The 21,150-nt window shown below is 41.3% G+C and overlaps 1 protein-coding gene across 2 annotated transcripts in view; it reads left to right on the top strand.

The window, feature by feature from the left end:
- Nucleotides 1-21,150, top strand: part of ARMH3 (armadillo like helical domain containing 3) — a 772,183-nt gene that overhangs the window by 48,986 nt on the left and 702,047 nt on the right. For both annotated transcript variants that reach the window (XM_085606447.1, XM_085606449.1), the window contains one exon: nt 6,679-6,795. In XM_085606447.1, the coding sequence (XP_085462573.1) occupies nt 6,694-6,795 (102 nt within the window). In that variant the 5' untranslated portion in view covers nt 6,679-6,693. The remainder of the gene's footprint in view (nt 1-6,678; nt 6,796-21,150) is intronic.

The raw sequence follows: 21,150 nt of genomic DNA on the forward strand, positions 1-21,150 counted from the left end.
GACGTTGTAACGACCATGTTGTAATCGCATGCGTTGTACCGCATGCTATGTAACAGTGCATATTCATCTCCATCTCGTAGACAAGTTGTGGAATAAGCTGCTTACTGTCAGAGGTGGGGAGGAGGCATTTTTCTGCAAGTTCCAGTGTTCTGAAAGTCCCTGAATGTGTAGCTTTTGTATTTTTTTACAGCAGCAATGTATTAGCAAGACCTGTGCCAAGAGATCGGTTCCTGGTAGTGAGTGTGTCATAAATTTGATCAGTCAGTTACCTTGTTTCTCATGCATGTATCTATCTTTGGACTATCTTTGTGTAGTCATTACCACTAGGTGTGTGTACTTCCCTCATCTCTATTGTTCCCTACTATTCATATAATTCCTTCTGGTAGCCTGGTTGGTTTCCATGAAAATGTTGTAAAAATCCCAGTCATTTGCATTTTTATCTGTGATTGGGGCATGCAATTATTTGAAAGGTGTTTTGGCTTTCAAGAGTGCAGATTTTATGGCCTGGTGCAAAGCCAGTGGTGAATGTGACCATGTCCAAGCCTTTCACTTTCATCCATTCCAAATTTGTAGTTAGATGTTTCTGATGATTTGATGCGATTGCTGTCTGCATTTTCAGTGTTCTACAGTGTTCCTCTCTCCACTGGACAAATGCTTCCCCGATTGTGCTAGGAAGAAATTGATGTGGTCACAGGTGATGAGATTATGACAGCTATGCTATCCCAGATATCCTTTAAGGTGCTATTATCTGGATATGCGAGAGTTAATGTAGTTTGTTTCTTTAGGAATCCAGGGCCCCTTCTTGCAATAGCCTGGCCCACATGGGCATATGTTTTTGCTGACTGTCTTGGAACCCACTAAACTAGTATCCTAATTTGAGTTTCTTCTTAACAGAGTACAATATTGGGGAAAGCTAAGCCACTCATACTTGTGCATGATTCTTTCCCGTCACACACAAACGTAGGAGATCTTTCTGAAGGGACTCTGAAACAATGTTACAAATCTTGATTGGGTGGGGCCTGAAAGTTATAGAGCAACCTCAATGCTACAGAGCCAAGACTCATAATGAAGTCTCCCAAGCCTATTCTAATTTGTTCTGTGAGCGATGCAAAGTTTACATTATACAGCTTTTTCCAATCAATTACGTTTTTTGAATCCCTACATATTTCACAAAGGAATTTGCAGATCTAAAGGAAAATGTCAGCTTAATTTCTTTGAGTCCATGTACCTGTATGGTCATAGCTACCATCTCCGATTTCGTCAAGATCTTAAACCACGCTACTTCTCTGCGTTGCCTTATCTCTTAGATCTATGCATGTTGTGAAGTTATGGGTGCCACAAAGATTGCATTATATCATCTGTAATCAAGAAAGCCTTGTGTTGTAGCCTTCCAAAGAAGATACCATTTATGTCAGGATTTGCTCCAGTTATAGTGGAAAAAGTCACCATAGCAAACACATGGGGACTGTTTTGCGAGCATGAACATTGAGACTCAGTCTTTACGGAGACATTCATTCACATGCTACCAGCAAGGACTAGTGTGCCATAATTCTTGGAACTGAACTGTGGATCTGAAAGCAGATTATCAGTCCCCGGTCAAAGTCTTGAACAACTGATACTGGATAGAATGTGTCATTCTCATATAAAGAAACGTTTTAGGACTGAGATCCTATTTCAACAGCAAACATCTGGGCAGAAGGAGAACAACTACATGGAAGAGCATTTGCATGACTGTCTTGTGTCCCTGTATTGTCAAACGTCATTAGAAAAGTGTTTGTTCTTTACCACTCTTGCTGTCAGGGCCTGTAGATTGCAATAGCAATGTTGATAAAATGTGGTCTGAGGCATAACCTCCCCATGAAATTCTTCACAAAGGAAAGGCTCACTCTGTCAAGGCCTTTTCTAGCATCAAGAGATCATGAATGCCTTGATCTTTGTTCTTGTTTCCTTTCTCGTTTAAGTAAATAAGGTTTCTAATGTTGTTAAAGGTCTATGTGCAATGTATGAAAGGAGACTGGCTCTCATGCAGATTGGAAGAGGAGGACCTCAAGCCAGGATGCTAGGATATTGTTGTTTAGCTCATTGATAGTTTTAAGTTATAGACCTTCCTCTTCAAGTCCTCTTTATCTAAAGTTTGATGTTGTTCTCTGTTAAGATTGTGATGGTTAACCCTACCATTCCAAGGATTAACAGTAAATGTGTGCAAACACACCTGTGCTATAGCCTTTCCCTTAGAGTGCTTCTTCAGAAAGAGAAATTACTTTTCTGACTTGTCAACAAGTAACTTTTGTTCTTCGTTTATTATGATTTCATTGTAGTACATGGATCGAAACATATTCTACAAGTAACATTTTAAACTACCCCATCACTCCCATCAATGTGCCAGAGTCCATCTTGAAACTAGAATGCTAAAGTTCCCTTTGAGCACCAGACACCTGTTTCTCTAACTTACTCAGCGCTATTGATTTTCACTTGTTTGTGTCTGTAGCTATTATTTTGCCACTACTCCCTGCCTTCAATGCATCCCATGCTTTGGACTGAAGTCGCCAAAAGTTGGTTGAACTTGTGTACTTAATCAAATCATTGAATTTACAGCATCTTCTAAGATATGCCTGCCTAAACTTCATATCCAAGTTTTGGGTACAGGTGACTGCAATCTCAGGTGGGGTTTGGCCAGGGTGTGGCATGATATTGGAATAGAACAGGATAGAGCCATACATGTCTTACTAAAGAAATGGTTGAATCTTGAGAATAACTTGTATCCCTCGGCTAAGACTGTGTAAGTCCTTTTAACCTAAAGGCCGCAGCACCCTCCAAATATCAGCCAATCCTAGGCCATCTATTGGCTTTGAGAACTCCTTGGATTCTATCTTCTGAGATGAAAACTCCCTCGAGCTCCCCAAGCTGTTGTATTGTATTTCTAGGACGTTGTTTAAATACCCTGTTTTGTCCTCTGGAGATCCTGTAATAAGGCTATATACCTTGGCCAGTGTAATCAGAGAGTCCCGAATGTTCATTTGGAGCAGGGTTTATTGTTCCCCTTTAATACGGAGGTGTGTGTTTGTGTACTAATTCTCAGACTCTAGATGTCTTGAAATTTGCAGATGAGTTTATTTGCATAAAATAGGTGTTTGAACCTATCCTGCCAACATTGGCCTTCAGTCAATAATTGCCTGTAGGTGGTATGTCTTATGCTTAACTAACCAGTCTATCTTGGTTTACCATAGCTGGGTTAGAACTTCTTTTGTTTTGGGAGTTTGAGCGGTTTGCATTAAGTGTCCAAAAATTGAATGCATATCATGCGATTGGGTCGTTCCCAATTTGTATCTGTCTCACTATGTGAATCCTGTAGAGATCTCCACCTTTTGTTCCTTGTTCCCAAATCACATACTCCAAACACTATCATACAGTAAGCCACCTTAACACAACTTGAAATTTGTCAAATCCATTTTCGGTCCGCCTTTTTCGGGCTTCTGCTACAGGTGCTCTATCCATGGATTTCCCTCTCAAGTGCCACACTTCCCCACTTCTTGTTGTAACTTTTCAAATCACATATAACCCTCTCCTAATTGTGATGGCTCCTCGGACCCACAGTCACAAACTTACTGGGGCAGTCTGTTCCTTCCTTTATGCCATGTTACTTTCCTCTGCCGTTCTCATATCTCTTTCATTAGTTGAGGTCCATAAAAGGGCATCACAGAGAGCAACCCCAATAAAACCTTTTTTCCCCTTAGTCATCCTAGACAGTCGCCAACTTCTCAAGGTTTTCATTGTTATTTTGAGTACCGTGGTCAAGAGCTACTTGATTCTTCCTCTGCTAGGTTGTATTTGCATCTTTCTTTTGTAAGGCAATGAGATCCTTCTTGTGTGTGGCAACAGAAACACTTTTGCCATCAACTTGAAACTGCAGGTCAACTTGATTGGCTCCAAGTTGAGCTGTTGCGCTGACCAGCTCATTGGGATGCACCTGCACTCTGAGAGTGGTACGGAAACCTGAGAAGGCTCTGAGCAGCATTACCAGCACCCCCATATGTAAGTGTTTTTCTCTACTGAAGGACGAATATACTGAAACTCATATCTGCAGATCACTGAAGATGGTACATGTATATCTAATGTTTGTTTCTTTCGTGTCCACCGTGATATGCTTCAAAGCTTTCTGGTTGAAGAAAGCCAATTCAGTCAAATTTTGCATGATTATTTTTCTGTTTGTCTATAAGTATAGGCCGATTGTCAACTCACTTACTTTATGATTGATTCCTTTTGCTGAGCTTTGCCAAGTCATCCAAAAATACAGCATCTCTGCATCAATGCCGTAATTTATTGACCAATGGTTTTGATACCTTGGACATACCTGGCCTTCTTCAGAGACCCTTTCCTAAAGACGTCACCTCTCATTCTTTTTGTATAAAAAAGGATTCACAAATGAAGTGACTAAGCAGTGTTTCATGATTCCATTGGTCAATTGGTAGCTCAACCATTTCTGTTACACTGCACAACTGAACTTACACAATGTCTCGCTGACACTCTGCTTATAAACATTTGTTCTCTATAACTGAGCTTTGTACATGCTTTCTGTGCACCTACCTTATGACCATATTGAGTAATGAGAATCTGGAAAAAAGTAATCTGGTGAAGAGCTAGTTAACGAGACCAAAGTGCAAAAACATTTGGCTTAGATTCAGTTTTGGAACGCCCTGCTGTGTGGATGCTGCTTAGGTAACACGGCCCCCAAACCTTTTCACTGCCACACAGAAGATTAGGCACCGGTTGGATCTACTTTAGTTCCAGGGAGAACGATATCCTTAGAGGCCGGCTTAGTGAGAATGGAGGCAGGAAGGCATTGATGAATGTGCAGACCCTTGCCCAGTCCTGAAAAGGCCCTGAGTAAATCGGCCGAAATGTGTCGACCATACCACATGGAGCCCACCGGACAAGACCCAAGAGAGATACAATTGAATTGAGGACCATCTCTCTAAATGGTTAGAAACATTGGATATGTAACTCTTTTGGCTGGTCCTGTCCTTAGACGGACTATCTTTTGACGGTCCAAATTAAAAAAAAAAAAGGGAATCGCTGCCATTTTCTGAAATATTATGTTTTGGCAGGAATTGTGCAATGTTAAAGATATATGATTGTTTTGATATATTTCACAGTACTTGTATGAAGAATTAACTTTAAATTCACAATAAATGACAAGATTTTGCATCAAGAAGTGTTGTGTCTTAAATGATAAAGAGAATGCAGAAAAGCAATATCCAGGTTATATAAACAATTGTTGAAAGTATTTCAGTTGGATCATAATAATCCTGCCAATAACAATTCAAGTGCTAATATTGGCTTACTAATGGTTTTTGGATCTATCCTGCTAGAGCTATTCATCTTTTGTACGGTATTTGATTCTAGCCTAGGCTCTAGACGAATATACAGGCTCAACCATGTTGTGCTTTTTGCTTACTAGATTCTTTCATTGGGCGCTTCCAAAAGACATCCGCTTGTTTATTTGTTTCTTACATTATGTGTTCTCCTTTGTCTTGCACCTGGCCAGATCAGGTATCCAGTTTGATCCTACTTGACATCTGTATGCATCTCCTAATTCAAAGTATTTCCACCTTCAAATTTCTGTTGCCTGGGCATTTTGATGGGCTACCCTTTTCGCCCCCCACTAGTATGAAGATCCAGTTGCAGGACACTGCCCTCATTTTGAAGCTATTTGAAATATAAGGAGCACTGTATTTCTTGTTGATGCTACTTCTGCTAGACAGCTCTGTGAATGACATTTCAGTCCACTGTTGATCTTTCAACTGTTCTCTGGACGAGATTGCTCTTTCCATTTTCCCAACTATTCTGTCCAATTTTCTTCTTACCCATGTGATTTGTGTCTGTTTGCGTTCTTTAGGTGTATAAATATGTATTCAACAGGAAGATTTATAAGCCTCTGGATCTTCAATCTGTTTGTTTATTTTGATGGCCTTTAATCAGCAAGCAGGAATCGATACCCATTATTTATTATGTCCCCCCCCCCCTTATTTAAAAATATTGCTGTGTCAATGGATTCTGCCCGAAGTGATTTGCTTAGCAGCATATTGGGCTATATACCACTCTTTTTGTGAGCACTTTCAATTGACCATTAACTCCAGATTGTAATCTCAAATTGTTCCCCCATATAGATGAATATTTACGCTGAGAAGTCTTGCCTATATTTGCTTAAACCAAAAATGTTCTAGGTGCTTCCCATGGGTCTTGTGGAAGAGGAGCTAAAAGTAAGAGTACATAGATTAATAAATCTTATTTTGTATGGAATCTTACATCCTTCTACTTAGCATCCATAGCTCTGCTATTGTGTTGGTGTATAAGGACGAAGGTTTGCATGCTGATTTGATAATGTAGTTACCCGCTCGTCATGGCCTTATAGATGGAGGTTGATTCCCGATGTGCCCAGTAAGCACTTAGCATCTTTTGAATGCTTACTACAAAGGTGGCAAACCCACTTTGAATGAAAAGTTAGGAGACATAAAGTTCATATTACTCCTACCCTCTTCTACAAACTGCACTGTCATTTTGTTAACTAAATTCAACCTGCATGAGAGTCTTTGTTTTGAGTAACATTAAACATTTTCTATCTTTAATAATGTCCTGTGAATTTGGGTTAAGCTTTGCCTTTTTTTCTCTAAAACACAGATTGGATTGTGAATCATGGCGCAAGTGGAGAAGAAAGGGGGTCTACTGCGAAAATCTACAAATTCAAAGAAACCCCTGAAAGAAAAAGTTGTATTAATGTATGATGAGATCTTTACGGTAAGGCGTGCAGGGGATTCCAGAGTTTTTTTCTCACTAATTGTGTATTTTTTGTAATTTCAAGCAAATGGTGTTCTGAGGATATTTTAAGTGTTTTGAGGATATTGGAAACCTGTTGCTTTGCTGCCAGCATATTTCGCTTCTATCTTCATGGGATTTCTTCTATAACATGTTATTGTTGACTTTAAGCTCATAGTTTGAGCAATAAACATATTTCTGCCTTTTTTTAAGTTCTAGTGTAAGCCATTGGTTATGTAGTTAGTGTTTTAGTGGACCAGGAGTGGGTTGCTTTTCTATTTTCTATTTATTTTGTAAATGATTCTCTACAGTCTGAGACTTTTGTCCACTAATTGTCATTCTAACCTTACCAATCCTACTAAATTCTAAAAACAAGGAATGTGTGCATATGGCAGTACAGTAGAGCAGTTTGCTACACTCTTACTTCTGATATTTGTTTCAACCTGCAGTTCCTCTCATGTAGCATCCTTTGAAATTGATAAAATGCAAATGAAAGAGTTTGGTAAAGGTAACATATTTTCTTTAACACTGCTGTGTCGGAATTCATTATTCTAAAAATGGGTGTTATTTGCCTTGTGCAGTTTTGAAGGCATTGTCCAGAGTATGCAGATCTGGTATTCATCAAACTGTTGTTTCCTGTTCCGCATATCTGTGATCGTCACTGTGTGTGAAAGATAATTCAAGTTATTGCTTGGTTATGAAATTAGCTTGTGTTGGAAACTATTTGATTTAATAAATGTTTGAATGTATTTTAGTACCTGCTTGTGATTTTGCTTTGCTACCTTTGACAGTACACGTTTTTTCATAAAAGTAAATAGACTTGCATATAGGATTACATTATGTTCCTTTTGTTTGCGTAACTAGTAGTGTAAGGGGCAGAGACTGTGAGCTCAAACAGTCAAACTAGGGACACAATAATTCACTTTCCAGCCCAGTGCTTATCTTAGTTTAAAGAGAGTACTTTTCCAGTAAAATGAATTACTACAATGGTGGTGTGCTCAGCTACAGGGTTCTATGATATAATATCATTGTGTTCAAGACAGTCTTTCATCTTTTGATTTTAAGCCCTCTCTTACCTGCTCGCTGGATGACGTGCTTGAGCGGATCTCACCGGCAGCATCTTTTTCAGCCCCATGGAACTGCGGATAGCATCTCATTCGTCAATCAGGACGCTGGGATGGACAGCACAGCAGCCCAGATCTGCAGCCTCTGTGTCATGGGGCAGGTCCTCCGCTATGGCGGCAATGGGCTCTTTCCCAGGACATGTCATGTCAGGGAGTGACAGCATCAGCCCTTTGGGCATGCTACAGGTGTTCCAGACGGTACAATGTTAGTCTGGCTGGTAGTTTCCTCGAGCAGTTCGCCACATGAACTGTGCCAGGAGACTGGTTTAACTCACCCAGCTGGGATGGGCACTAGCTTCACACCTAGTGTTATTCGGCTTCTTCTTAGTGCTCCACACTCTGGGAATATTGCAGGGTTGTCCTATGTGGTCTCACTTCCTGCACCATTCACTTGCCTTCCTTCTCTGACCAGGTAGGCTTCTAGGCGGTTGTCAGACCAACATCTTCTCCACCACTTTGCTCAGACTTCAGGGGATGTCCCCTCATTTCTGGGAGATTTGTGTTATAGAAGCTCTTTGAGTACTCTGTGGAGCACACCTTATTTGGTCAAAAAGAACTTGGAACTGGAACAAGATGGGAAAGCTTAGTTCCCATATTTGCACTCATTTGAACATTCTAAGACACCCCGTTGGAGGAACAGGGGCTATTGTGTGGCAGCTGGCATGTGGAAGGATCTCTGGCAAGAAGAAGTATTCCTTGACGAATGAAGGAGAAGGGTTGTGGTTTTCAGATAACAGAGAAGGCACTAGCAAAAAGTGGGTAAGATTTCCTCCTGATACTGAGAGTTCAGTTCTAGTGTTGACCTCCATGTGATGTAGACCTGGTCACAGTCATGATGCTTCCCCTGCTAAAAACATCACAGAAGCGTAGAACTAGTTTAGGTGGACTTCACACTGGTATACAGAGGGAGCTGCATTATTTTAGTTGACTTAAGGATAGGCAGAATAACAATCATTTGCGATTTTGAAAAAACCCTTATATGTGCTACTTGGCATTGTTTTTCTGTAAATTTGGAAAATTACTGAAAAGCTGTCAGAGTCTGAGGGTGGGGATAGCTCCATAGCCCTCCACCCAGCACTGCTGTAGTACCTTTAGCTTCTGCCCTCCCCAACCCCCTGAAATCAGAACACCACTGGAGAGCGCGAGAGAAGTAAAGAAGAAGAGTCTGCTGTCATCTGCGATTGGCTGGAGGTCTTGGGCTGGTTTTCCTTGTATCTAAACTCTGGAAGTGTGTCTCAGAGGTTGAGGCATGCATGTCTCTGGTTGCTCACCGGAACATCCTGGACAAGAGTGCAGATTACTTTTAAAGACGTACTCAGCAGCCTTACAGGGCTCGATTCGTGGCTGTGGGCACTTTCTGAAAAAGGACAAGGTACCAAAATGAACTGGACTTTGGTTGTGGTTCTAAAGAAACAGGAAGTCTGTCTGTTCTTGGATCGATGGCAGGAATCTCTCAGTAGATCTCGGTAGTTGGAATTGTCTTGTGATCTTGGTAGTTGCATAGGTGTCTAGCTGAAGCTTAGTTAACTCTTAGATATAAAGGTCATTGAACCCTCGGTTGTGACCGTGATGCAGAGAGCAGAGGTGTCTTTTTTCCTCCAGGGAACTATGAGCTGCCTCCTGGTAAAATCAGTGAAGATTGGACGCATTGAAGTTTACCAGCCTAGAAGGTGACTGACACCCCCTCCCCCCCCCCCCCCCCACTTCCCCAACTTGTATATGGTATGAGTAGTCTTTTGGAAACTTACGTTTGTTTTTTGAGCAGGAGTGACCCCAATGATCATTTTTGGTAATGTTTACAGACTTAGTACTGTCCTTTACAACACCATTGGCTCTTATGTATTTTTTTTTTACACTTTCTTCAAACATTTCTCCTGATTCCCTTCATTCAATTTTTGCTGTTTTAGTCTTTTTAATTATTAAATAATTTTCCTTTTACTCTCTTAGTTTGGGATTTTTACTTATTAGTTTTTTACCTTTAGTGGTATTTTGATGTTGCTTAAATGTTTTGCTCTCATTTCTCTGGTGTAAACCTTTCTTCTTTGCACCTTCATTCCCAGGGGTAAGCCCTTGTTTTCTTATTGAAACTTTATTTTTCTGCTAAGATAAAAGATGACTACTTTGATGGACCCTTTTTCCCAAACTGCTAATCTAGTCTTTTACACACTTGTCCGTGGTATAACATTTGAGGGAACTGTCCTTTCTTGAATATACTATGTGGATGAGATTATGATGAGCATTTTTCCTATGGATCAGATTCCCTTCAGAGCCTCTCTTTAAATAACTGATTTGCTACAAGAACGTTCTAGTCTTTTGTTAGACATTCTGAGGTTTTCCTGCTTTTCAATTCCCAACCAGCGTGATTATTTTTTAGACTGGGCCAGCTAACCTAACAACTTCTTCAAAAACATCCCTTGCTCTTAAGTAGTTGCATACACTCATGGGAGTTTCGAGGGTATGTCTTTCATTGTTCTTTCCTCTCTTCTGGATCGTCCTTCTTTGTCTATTTTGGTATTGGCCTTTTTGAAAGAAAAGTCTATACTAGTTAGTTCATCAGTGTAATGTTGGTCAAAACACCTTTGCATTAGCATTGCCAGTTCTGGAGGTTTGTCGTGCACCTCTTGCAAACAACAAATATTGATCCTACATTATTCAGTAATTTGGCATATTATAGCCAGAAATGTCTTCCTCACTATACTAACAATAACTAAATTTGGCAACCCCCAAACATTGTCAAGGGCCATTCGATAACACAATTAATATATCTTCATCCCGTTCAGCATTATATACTGCTAGGGTCTAGAACCATTTCGCAAAACGTTACCCTTAAAAACAAATACAATAAGCATTTACAAACCCAGTTGGTTTGCTGTCTATCCAGATGAGATGGTGCTTTGGGGGGGGTCACAGAACCACATGGCGAGACAGAGTGACACCGAGAAGTTGGGAGCAGAGAAGCTCATGAGGAAGACAGCTGGCAAACACACATACTCTTCTAGAGTTCTTAACTAAGAATGAAAAAATAATAGCACCAAAAAATTGAGCAGTGTTAGGACATAGTAATACGTCCATGCACCAGGATGAAGTAAAGCCCGCATAAGCCTTCAAATAAGAAGCAAGAAAATAAGAGTGACCAACCAAAGTAATTCTAATCAAATGGGGGGGAAGAATCAGAGGTTCATTCAGCTTCCAAACAATACTGGTTATCAATCATAAAGGTCTAGGTTTTGTCCCCACCCCCTCCTTGGATCACTTTAACTTCCAATGTGAAAACGCAGCATTCTGCAGAAAGAACAAGTTAAAAGTTTTCTTAAAGGACAAAGAGACTCCACCATTGGAAGGAGATACCAACCTAAAAAGAAAGTCTACTATCTGCCCACGACCTCTTCCATACCTGTCGAAATTCTCACATTCAAATATGCCATTTGCAAAGACGTGGAGAACATCAACAAAGCACAGAATAAACCATTCTACAACAGATTGTGCTGTTAAAATGGTGATTGGGTAATCACACTTTTATTGGATTTAGAACAGGATGTACCTAAAAGGTCTGTTGTATTTCAGTACTTTGAAGGGTTTGCTTAGTAACCTATGTGCTGTTTCTTTGCTTTGTTTGGAATTTGAAAGTATCAATGTTGAGCTAATCTCAGCCATTGGTCATTACTCTGGGCTGCATCCAAGCCCATCATTAATTGGCATACCATGCCACCTCCCTCCGCTTGAACCCAGCCCAATGCAAATCGGTCTTGACCCTGCTCAAGTAGGAGGAGTCCTGACTGAACTGCCAGGCCACATGTTGTACATGGTAGTCTCGAAAAGCATAAGAACTTGTGGAAATGTTTTTGGAGAAGCAACCTTCAAAAGACTGTCCCTCTGATGCCATTCATGCTGCAAATGGGTGGAAGAGCTGGCGTTTTTTGATGGTGCAGCTTGTGGACATTTCACCAGGGTTCCCTCATCTCTGAATGAGACTGGAAAACTGAGAGATGGATGAATTTAGATTCATTATTTTTTTTATTTTTGTGGGATGTCCATTCACTCTAAATGAAGCCTTTAGCCTTTCCTATTTTGTTAGTATTTTTAATAGCACCTGTTTAATATAATGGAGTTCATCATTGCCAACGAATCAATAGTGCAGGGCATAAAGTTGAATTATTGATAGCTTTATATGATTTCTAATTGACTCATTATGGAGAATGCTTTATTGGTTTGCCATTTTAATTGTATTTTGTGGAAATTAACTGTTATTTGATATTCAGTGTGCTCTGTAAAATTTGTTATCCAAATTGAACAACAGCTTGCCAGCTTTTCAGTGTCTAAGGACTCCCTACATGAAGTTTGGACCAAAGCATTCCTTATCATTTAGTGGAGGGGAGGTTTGCTGTAGGAGAATCCCGTAGAAAGGTCATTTTTATTTTATGCCTATTTAGCTTTTTGACATGAATGAGCGCAAAGGAGCCATACCTGCACTACTCAATGACCATAGTCTCTTGCACTATGTATTTAAATTGCTCAAACAACTTGAGAACAAGTGTCTTGAGATAGTTGTACTTCCATAAGCACACATGGATGTCCAGTGGTACTGCCAGGTTTCTCACTAGTAGAAGTTTCAGTTGTGACAAAATATATTCTGAAAAGACCACCTCCATGATCTATGACAGATTGATGAATACAACCCTAGACTTTCAAGACCGAATGCAAAATAGACCTGGGAAGCCTTAACAACAGACAGAGAGAAGGTCTGTTGAAGATCTTTGGCAAAAAGAAGTATTACTTGAGGAGTGTGAGGGATATGACCGAACAACACCCCAAGCTGCCTGAGGCAATAGATATAATTCTTCTGATCTGGAATGGTCCACCACAATAAGGTAGCAATCAAGACCAACTTATGATTGATACGAATAAAGTTACTAAACAGTGTACTTCACTTGGCTAGATTGTAAATGATAAGAAATTGGAGTTGGCCTAAGAGGTTGTGGTGAAATGGCACGTTCATACAGATATACCCTTTAGGATTATCTCAAGATTAGAACCTTCTATGATAAAGTCAGGAGACTGGTCCCTGAAACATTGATGCGTGACAGCTGACAACATCGTTTAAAAATGCTGGGGTTGCCTTCCTAGGTTTGAAGAAATCGCTCTTTTGTTCTGCTCTGAAAAGGCAATGCAAAATGTAAAGTGTGAATACAGTCTTCGTGTCATGTGTTTGAAAAGTAAGTCTCAAATATTGTTTCTTTACTACTTGTTACGTGTATTTTTAAATATGGTCATACTGATTGTACTGCGCCGCACCAGTAAGGTTGTTTTATTGTTGCTTGGATGTTACTTTGTCTTATATCTAAACCTCCAGTAAAATGTTTTTATGAAAAGTCTATTTTGGACCATTTAATATGTATTTTTCATATTTTATAAAAAAAAATCCCAAGTCTGATAATTTATCACAAAGGATTTTAATGTTTCCTTAAATTGTGTGCATGCAAGTAGATAATATGCCCTTTTTGCAAATCCTAAAGTGACTGCAACAGCTGGGGTGTCCAGGAAAACGTGTGTATTAACATATTAAATATTAACTTGGAGAAACCTGTGATGCCACACGGGGATGAGCTCATTAAATTTAATTTGTTTCTAATTAAAAGAAAGTTAAACGTTGTTCACGCTTTTAAATATTCACAGATTACTGTGATACCTTGATTTTGGTGAAACATTTTTAGAAATTTCAATATATTAAACCATTAAATGGGGCACATTTATTACAGAAAGTATTTAATTTGTCAGTTGATCTGCCAATAACAACATATTTTTAAAATAAAAACACTAATTGTACACTTTTGGCTCCCTGGATCTTGGTTAAGAGCAATCCTACAAGAAGGTTCAGTTTTCTGTACTAATTAAGAGGAGGCAGGGCCACCCTAAACCCCTATACAGCCATGGGGTCTAGGAGCTCCTGCAGAAAGTGTGGCTTACTTTCATGTTTATGTGGTGCTGGGATGCTCTGTGTCTCTGGAACCTGCATCCAAGGCATGGAACACATGGGCTGGTTCCTTGGTGAGGCACCCAGAGATTAACTTCCAGTGAATTTCTCTCTGCACCCAGATGCAAGTCCTGTGGGTGCAGGGTGAGCTGTATGTTGCATAACGACATCTGCAACTTCAGCTTCAAGTGATCTGCAGCTTAACCAGGACATTTGGGCACTGATGAAATCTGGGTGGTGGGGTAATGTGATGGGGACAGTTTTAGCTACAGGGCTGTTCCAGCTGTGAGCTTTTACCTGCCTTTTGGTCCGGCTCGCTGCTACCCCATGCTTTGCCATGAACACAGTTGAGGGCTTCATCAGAGCAGAGGTAGTTGTGTGTAGCTACGGATGATACTTTTCCCTGACCTCTATGCTTGTGTGATATTTGTACTAATCTTGTTGTGCTTTATGGCTTCTGCCAAAACACCGGAAAAGGGCTTGAAGTCCTATTCTTGCACACCACTGAAAGGGTAAAGGAGAAACAAAATGCCTCAGGGGAGGCTGGCTTATCATGAGAAAAACAAATACCTTTGAAGACCATTCATATTCTGCACGGCGATTTCTTTGACTGTGAAGCTTAGAATATAAAGGCGGCCTTACACTCCTTAAATGGGAAGATGAAGGGTCTGACAAACCATTTGCGAACACTGCAGAATCGAAAGAAATAAACCGAGGTAACACTGAAAGACATGAAAGCGTTTTAAAATTGTCCCTTTGGAAGCATTGTTGAGTTGGATATGTGATTCAAGATGCTTGATAATCTGCAGCAGATCACCCAGCTCGAGGTTTTGTGTGAACTACTCGCGGTATTGATAATGACAATGCTGAGAAAGTGTTGTTGTGCCAGGATGGTGAGGACCATCAATTAATGTTAATGGTATTAGATTGCCCTCAAGATCAAGGAAAGAGGATGCTGGTGTTATGGAAACAGCAATAGTTGGCTTGGTCTTGCTAAAGCATCGCTATACAATACTGAAGGACAAAGTTTGAAAAAAAATAGTGCTGCTGAAGGACTGTTGCTGCCTCCTCTTTCTTGCCTTGACACCTTGTACCAATACCTATGTGTTAATAGTATTGTTTGGATATTCAGTAAAGCTAAAAGTGTGCTTTCATGTGACGAAAGTAGTGTTCATTCAGCCTGAAGTAGCTAGGTCTCTTTTTCAGGTCTCGCCTGAGCCAGCGCATGCGCTGCTCTGGCGATACATTTAGTGAGTGGGCTTTCAAAAGTCTGACCGGGTGGCATAGAGCGTGTGGCTACGCGCACAATGACAAGCAGAGGCGCCATCTGGCTTTCCTCCCTCGTCATGGTGCGCGCACATCGCATACCACTCGCCAGCCTGCTTTCACTTTTCCCGTCGCGCGCGCACCACTCGCGTCCTTTTTTAGGTCTCGCCATCTGGCTTTCCTCTTGCTTGCTCTGTCACTCACTTTCTCGGCCACAGGCGCGCGCGCGCTTTACAGACCTGTCTCTACAGTGCATCACTCTTGCAGTTTCGTATTTCTAGCTCACTAGGCTCCGTTTCGGATCAGTCAATGTAAGTGGGACCGTGATAAGATCAGCTCAGATAGTTCTACAGGTCAAGGCTGTCTGTTACATTCCATACTGTTTACATCACCAGACTCTGTTTCAGTCAAAACACTACAGGTCACTAATTTCTGTTACTGACCAGTCTCTACAGTCCCTGCATCGGACGGTCCCAGAAGCCAGCCTCTAACTGTCTAAGTCACTATTAATGAAGTTCTCTTTTCCTGGCACACATTTAGTAATATGATAAGTGGGGACTCTGGGGTATCCTTGTTACCTGATCGATTCCCGTTGCTGTGGAACATCAGGCTGCTTCCTTTGAGCTGTCGGATTACGATTGAGCATCATCTGCCCTAGAGCAGAGGGCACTGCTTGAAACCATATGACTAGTGTAATTTCACAACCCATACAAAACACCGTAAAGTCCACAGAGATCCCATCCCGCCTTTTATTGGGGACCCGTTAACAACTGTCTCACCAGTGACCTCCACGTGTTCCTGGCCATGCTCGACGCTGCTGTTAGTACCGAAGCGTCCTCTATCCTACTGCATACAACCACTCACTTGCGCTGTCCGCAAGAGCTGAATCTGCAGTAGGTGCGTGCGTCAGGTCTGTGTTACTGTCTCATCAACGTATGTATGTCTTCACTCGTTCAGGAGCATTCAGTGATAGGCGTGGCATGAGATCACTTTTATCTGTGACGTTTAAGATGCTATCGTGGAGAGTCCTTTTTATTTCTATTTGAAAACCCATTGTCCTTAACCCCTTCGGCGCTCATGACGGAACGGTTCCGTCATGAGCGTCGGTTGAGCTGTGCTCATGACGGAACCGTTCCGTCATGACCACGCCCGCGCAAGAAACGGTCAGCGCTGAGCGTGAATCGGCGCCGAATCGAAGGGGTTAAAGCACGGAACCGTGCTAATAACAAAGATCTTTTCGACTGCTGCAGCTACAGTAGACTGTCTTGGCGAGATGTCAGTAGCCCGTCTTCAGATTAGGTTCTCTTACCTAACATGGCCGCCGGTTGTTCCAAATGTTAGTGCATGACCTAGTGTTTTGAGACGCGTAGCCCGCCAGAGTCGCCCGTTGCTAGGGCCTGTTGGTATCATAGGACTGGTGTTGGAAGAAAGGGCGAGTGGGCGACTCATCTTCCCTTCTTTAATTGAAAAAATAAGGTAACTTGAAATTCCTCAGTGCAGTCTGTTAGGAACTATTGGAGAGACCACTGCAATGCAATTGTTATTTATTTTGGGAACGTAATTTTTTGCTTCATGTACTAATTCATCCCTTTGTAGAGAAAGCGTCAATATTTTTCAACTTCCGATATTCTTCTAAGGATAGCCTTTCAGACGGCTATAGAGGTTTGTGTTTTTTCCTCTAAAAAAATGGATACAATACATACCTTGAGATGCTTTCTGTCAGTGGGCGTCGTCCATTGGTCTGTTAACGACCAACGTATGAGGCATGGTTCTGCCGACTTAGTCATTATAAATCTGTGTTTTTTTAATTATTATACTGTAAAAGTTTAACAGACTAATTTGTCTAAATAAACTATATTTTTTTAACTGAAAGATGCACCAGTATCAGTTTAAATTACAAGTGAGCTAATTCGCATACAACTGCCCGGGTGCCTAAATTGTGTCTGTTTACCAAGTTGTCTATGTTTCTCTCCCCGTCCTTTCATCTCCTGTACCCAGCTCTTCTCCTTCCTTTCCTCTCCCCCTTCCCTTCTCGTGACCTCCACCAGGTCTGTTCGCTCTCCCCGCACTGCTCTTTCTTTTCATCTTTTCCTACCTCACTTACCATCCCGCCTTCTTCTCCTGCACTACTCTCCCCCCTACATTAGCCCGTCCCCTCGCTACCCATCAACGCTCCCTCCTTCCCCTGCTGTCCCCTTTTCGGAGAGTTCCAATTTTTTCATCTCCCCTTTCATCACCACTACCCTCAGCCCTCCTCTTCATCTCCGTCCCTCCAATAAGCCTCACTGACCTGCACTCTCCCTCGTCAGCATAGTTCCCTCCTTTACTAATCTCCGCTCGCTCTTCTCCACTCCTCCCATTTCCTGGCTAGACCTCCCTCTCCTCCTCCGCTCCACCACTCTCACTCCCAAACTCAGCTGCCCTCTGCCCTGTCTATCAACTGAACTTTCCACTCATTCACCTCACCCTCTCCCTCAAGCCCCTTTTTTCCGACTAGCCACCCTCTCTTCTACACCTATCTTCTCTCGCCCCTCGTCGGCTTTTCCCTCTCCCTCCCGCGATCATTCCACCTCTCCCCACCCTGCCCACCTTCCTCTCATCTTGACTCTCTCACATTTACTGTATCCACCCCCTCTTCATCTTGTCTTCTCCGCCTGCCCTCTACGCCACAACCCTGCTTTCCACCCCTCCCCTATCCGCCGCTCACTCCCTCTCTACTTCCCCCTTCACTTCTCTCTCCTTTTTATGTCTCCTCTTTTCTCTCACTGCCTCTCGTATTCAGCCGTCCATACCGCCTTCTTCCTGTACCCACCCCAGTGTTCATTTTCCTCTCTTGTTTCTAGCTCTGCCTTCCTCCCTCTTCCACCCGCCCTTCATTTAACCTCTCTCCACCATCTCTCCTTCCTCCACCCCTCTACTCATTTTCTTATGTCAACCCTTTACTTTACTTCAGCAAATGGCATTGATCAGTGCCTCAAAATAAGCACTTGAAGCGCAAGTACAAATTACGGCGCTGGCTCAACATTCTCGAACTTTGTACAGATACTTTTTTAATGCATATTCGGGCCCGAACTTCCCACCTGACTTCAAAACAGCACACTGTACCTGGGTTTTCAGCACCACTGGCTATGATCGAAACGAGCTGCTTACTTCAAAAGATATTATGTAGTCCTTATAGTTTTAACAACAAGCATTGGCATAGCCAATAGGTCTCATCTTTGGGACCTTGTAAGTGTTTAACCATGCAACGGTTAATGTTGCTGCACCAAGGATATTGTTCTGCATAACTAAATACTTATAAGGTCCCAAAGGCGAGACCTTTTGGCTATGCCAATGCTTGTTGATGTTATAGACAAGGGAGAGAGGTGAACATATGCAGTATGATTTCCCCAGTATATCCTGTGTGGTCTTTGTGGACAGAGTAGGAATTCGATTTCCAGTCACCATAGGGTATTGTTCATCCTGAGAAGTGAGATGGGAAGACCCAAGAGAGGTTATTACTTTGCTTTTATTGTCTTTTACTGAACTTTGCTCCTCTACTACAACCTTTTCCTGTTTTATATTCTAACGAGCGCTTGAGTTTACTGTATTGAGGCAATTAAAACAATTAATCATTTAAGTGTTGACAGTTTGAACAGTATTTATATATCACATTACACAGTGATTGTTTGTGTTTATGTGGTGTATGTTTAATTCTATGTTGGTTTATTCCAGATTGGAACATCAAAAGGTAGAAAAGAATATACAAAATGGTTGAATATGTTGTAAAATAAATGCCTGAGTTGGGGTATGGGATGAAGTTAGGGAGACGTTCAAGGTTAAGTTTGCCTCGTGTAGGGATTAGGGTTATGGAGGGGATAGGATTTTTGGACTTTACTACAACATAAATATAATTCCTAATATAAAGCAAAGGGTTACGTTTTGGATTGGGTAACACGGATGAGGCATTTGGGTTGGGTTATCTTAACTTTATATATTGGGTTAAGGTTAGTGGAAAGAGTGATTTAAGGGCCATTGTAGGTTTAGGGTTGTAGTAAGGATTTGTGTTAGAATTAGAGAATGATTCAGGTTGGGTTAACATGTTAGGGGTTAGATTGGGGATAGAGTGATGGAAGGGGTGGTTTAAGAAAGAGTGGGGGAAAATGTCACACAGGATAGACTGGCAATATCCCTCATGAAATGGCCGAGACCACAAGGTGTTAGGAAAAAAGGTTAGTGTTTGGGTAAAAATTTACTTTTTTAACATCTTCATTTTATGTAGTCATACATGTTACTCACATCGTTTCTCCTCTAACCTCTTACCTATTTTTTGTGTTCTTTTTTTTAATATACATATACACATTCTATCAGGGCAGTGTTTTGTCTTACAAACTACCTAACTTTACATAATTAGGAATTGGTGTCTAAATCTTCAGTTTGTTATTGAATCCTGGGCAGGTAATATTCTGTTTGGTGACTGGTAAATGATGGGCAGAGTAAGGGATGGTGGAAGAGCAATAACAGAAGTGAAGTTCTTTTTAAATGATTGATCATTAAACTTTACCTGCGTACCTCTTGTGTTGTTGGTTAGACGCCTATCCTCATAAAAGTGGGATTTAGTTTTTAAAATAAGCTACATTTACTAGTTTATTAATCACATGAGATTATATGGATGTTGTTAAATGCTGGACACAATTTGGTTGACTGTTTTTAAAAACAAATGTGACTGTTTAAAGTGTGAACTGTGGAAAGAGATCATTGATTTGCCTTTTAAATTAGTATTTTATGGATGAATTGCCAATCCATTCAAATTATGCAGTTTGTATCTACACTAGGATGTTAGACAAAAATCAAATAAATATTTTCCTGAAAGACTGTCCTAATAACTGTTGGAGATGATAACCTCTTCAGGATGGTATTATTACAGTTTGTATTGCGCGCCTCTCTTGATCACCCCTTGCCCAAGAAATTCTGTCTCTTGGAAACTGGCTGCCGAGTAATGATAGTTTGAGGATTCAGTTTCAGTTTCTGCAGAAATGCCTTCTGCTGCCTTTGATATCTCTTGCTGTGATTTTGTAAGGTGGCTGAACCAACTTGGCCATATTTCTGGCTTTCATTATGCTCTGACTCCTACCACCTCTTTCCATATCTAAACTGTGAATGATTGTATACCAGGCACATTCTCCAACCTTTCTTTCACCCCGTATGGCTTGCAAAGGTTGATTCCACGTCTGTGAATGGAAATCTCCTGCAGCCACAGGCATAATGTCCAGTTGGCAGTGTGGTGCCTTCTGTTGGGGAAACAAAACGTATTTACATGGTCGGGTATCCTTATTGGTGTAAGAACTCTTTTTAGTCCAGTAGAGATCAGAGCAGATTGAAAATGGCCCCCGAACTCGCCTAACATCTGCCCAGATGTAGAGATCCTTGCTGAAGTTAGCACTGCATAAAATAAATGCACTATTACCACCAAGAAGTTTTTGTGGGGCAGAGAGGGAGGTGATAGGATTCGACAAACGAAAGCCCTTGCAACCCTTCTTTATTCTTCTCGGGTTGCCCTTGTTTTATTTTTAAGCATTTGGACCCAACTTTCTACTCCTCACTCCCTGCATTACATGAAAGCCAGGGGCGTAGCTTCAGGGGCTGGGGGCATAGGGGGGATTTGGCATGCTACACCCACTCTAATAAATCTATTCTCTAATAAATAGTTGGGTACATGCGTTTTCAGTCTGGTGCGATGGGGATTGTGCTGGATTTCATGTGGGATTATTACAGACACAAATAAACAAAAACACACACACACACCGTCGTCTATGTTCAAAATTTCTTTAAAAATGTTAGTTATTTTACAAAATGTTGTGTTTTAAGTACCCTTACAATCTGCACTCTACTCCATTCCCAATCGCCACTTAAACTTCCCTTGTTGACTGCTTCTCTTATAACGTATTTTAACATGATATGCCAGCATGGTTGTCTGAAAACATGAAGCTCACAGCC

The sequence above is a fragment of the Triturus cristatus genome, chromosome 1_2, assembly GCF_964204655.1.
Source record: "Triturus cristatus chromosome 1_2, aTriCri1.1, whole genome shotgun sequence".
Lineage (NCBI taxonomy): Eukaryota > Metazoa > Chordata > Amphibia > Caudata > Salamandridae > Triturus > Triturus cristatus.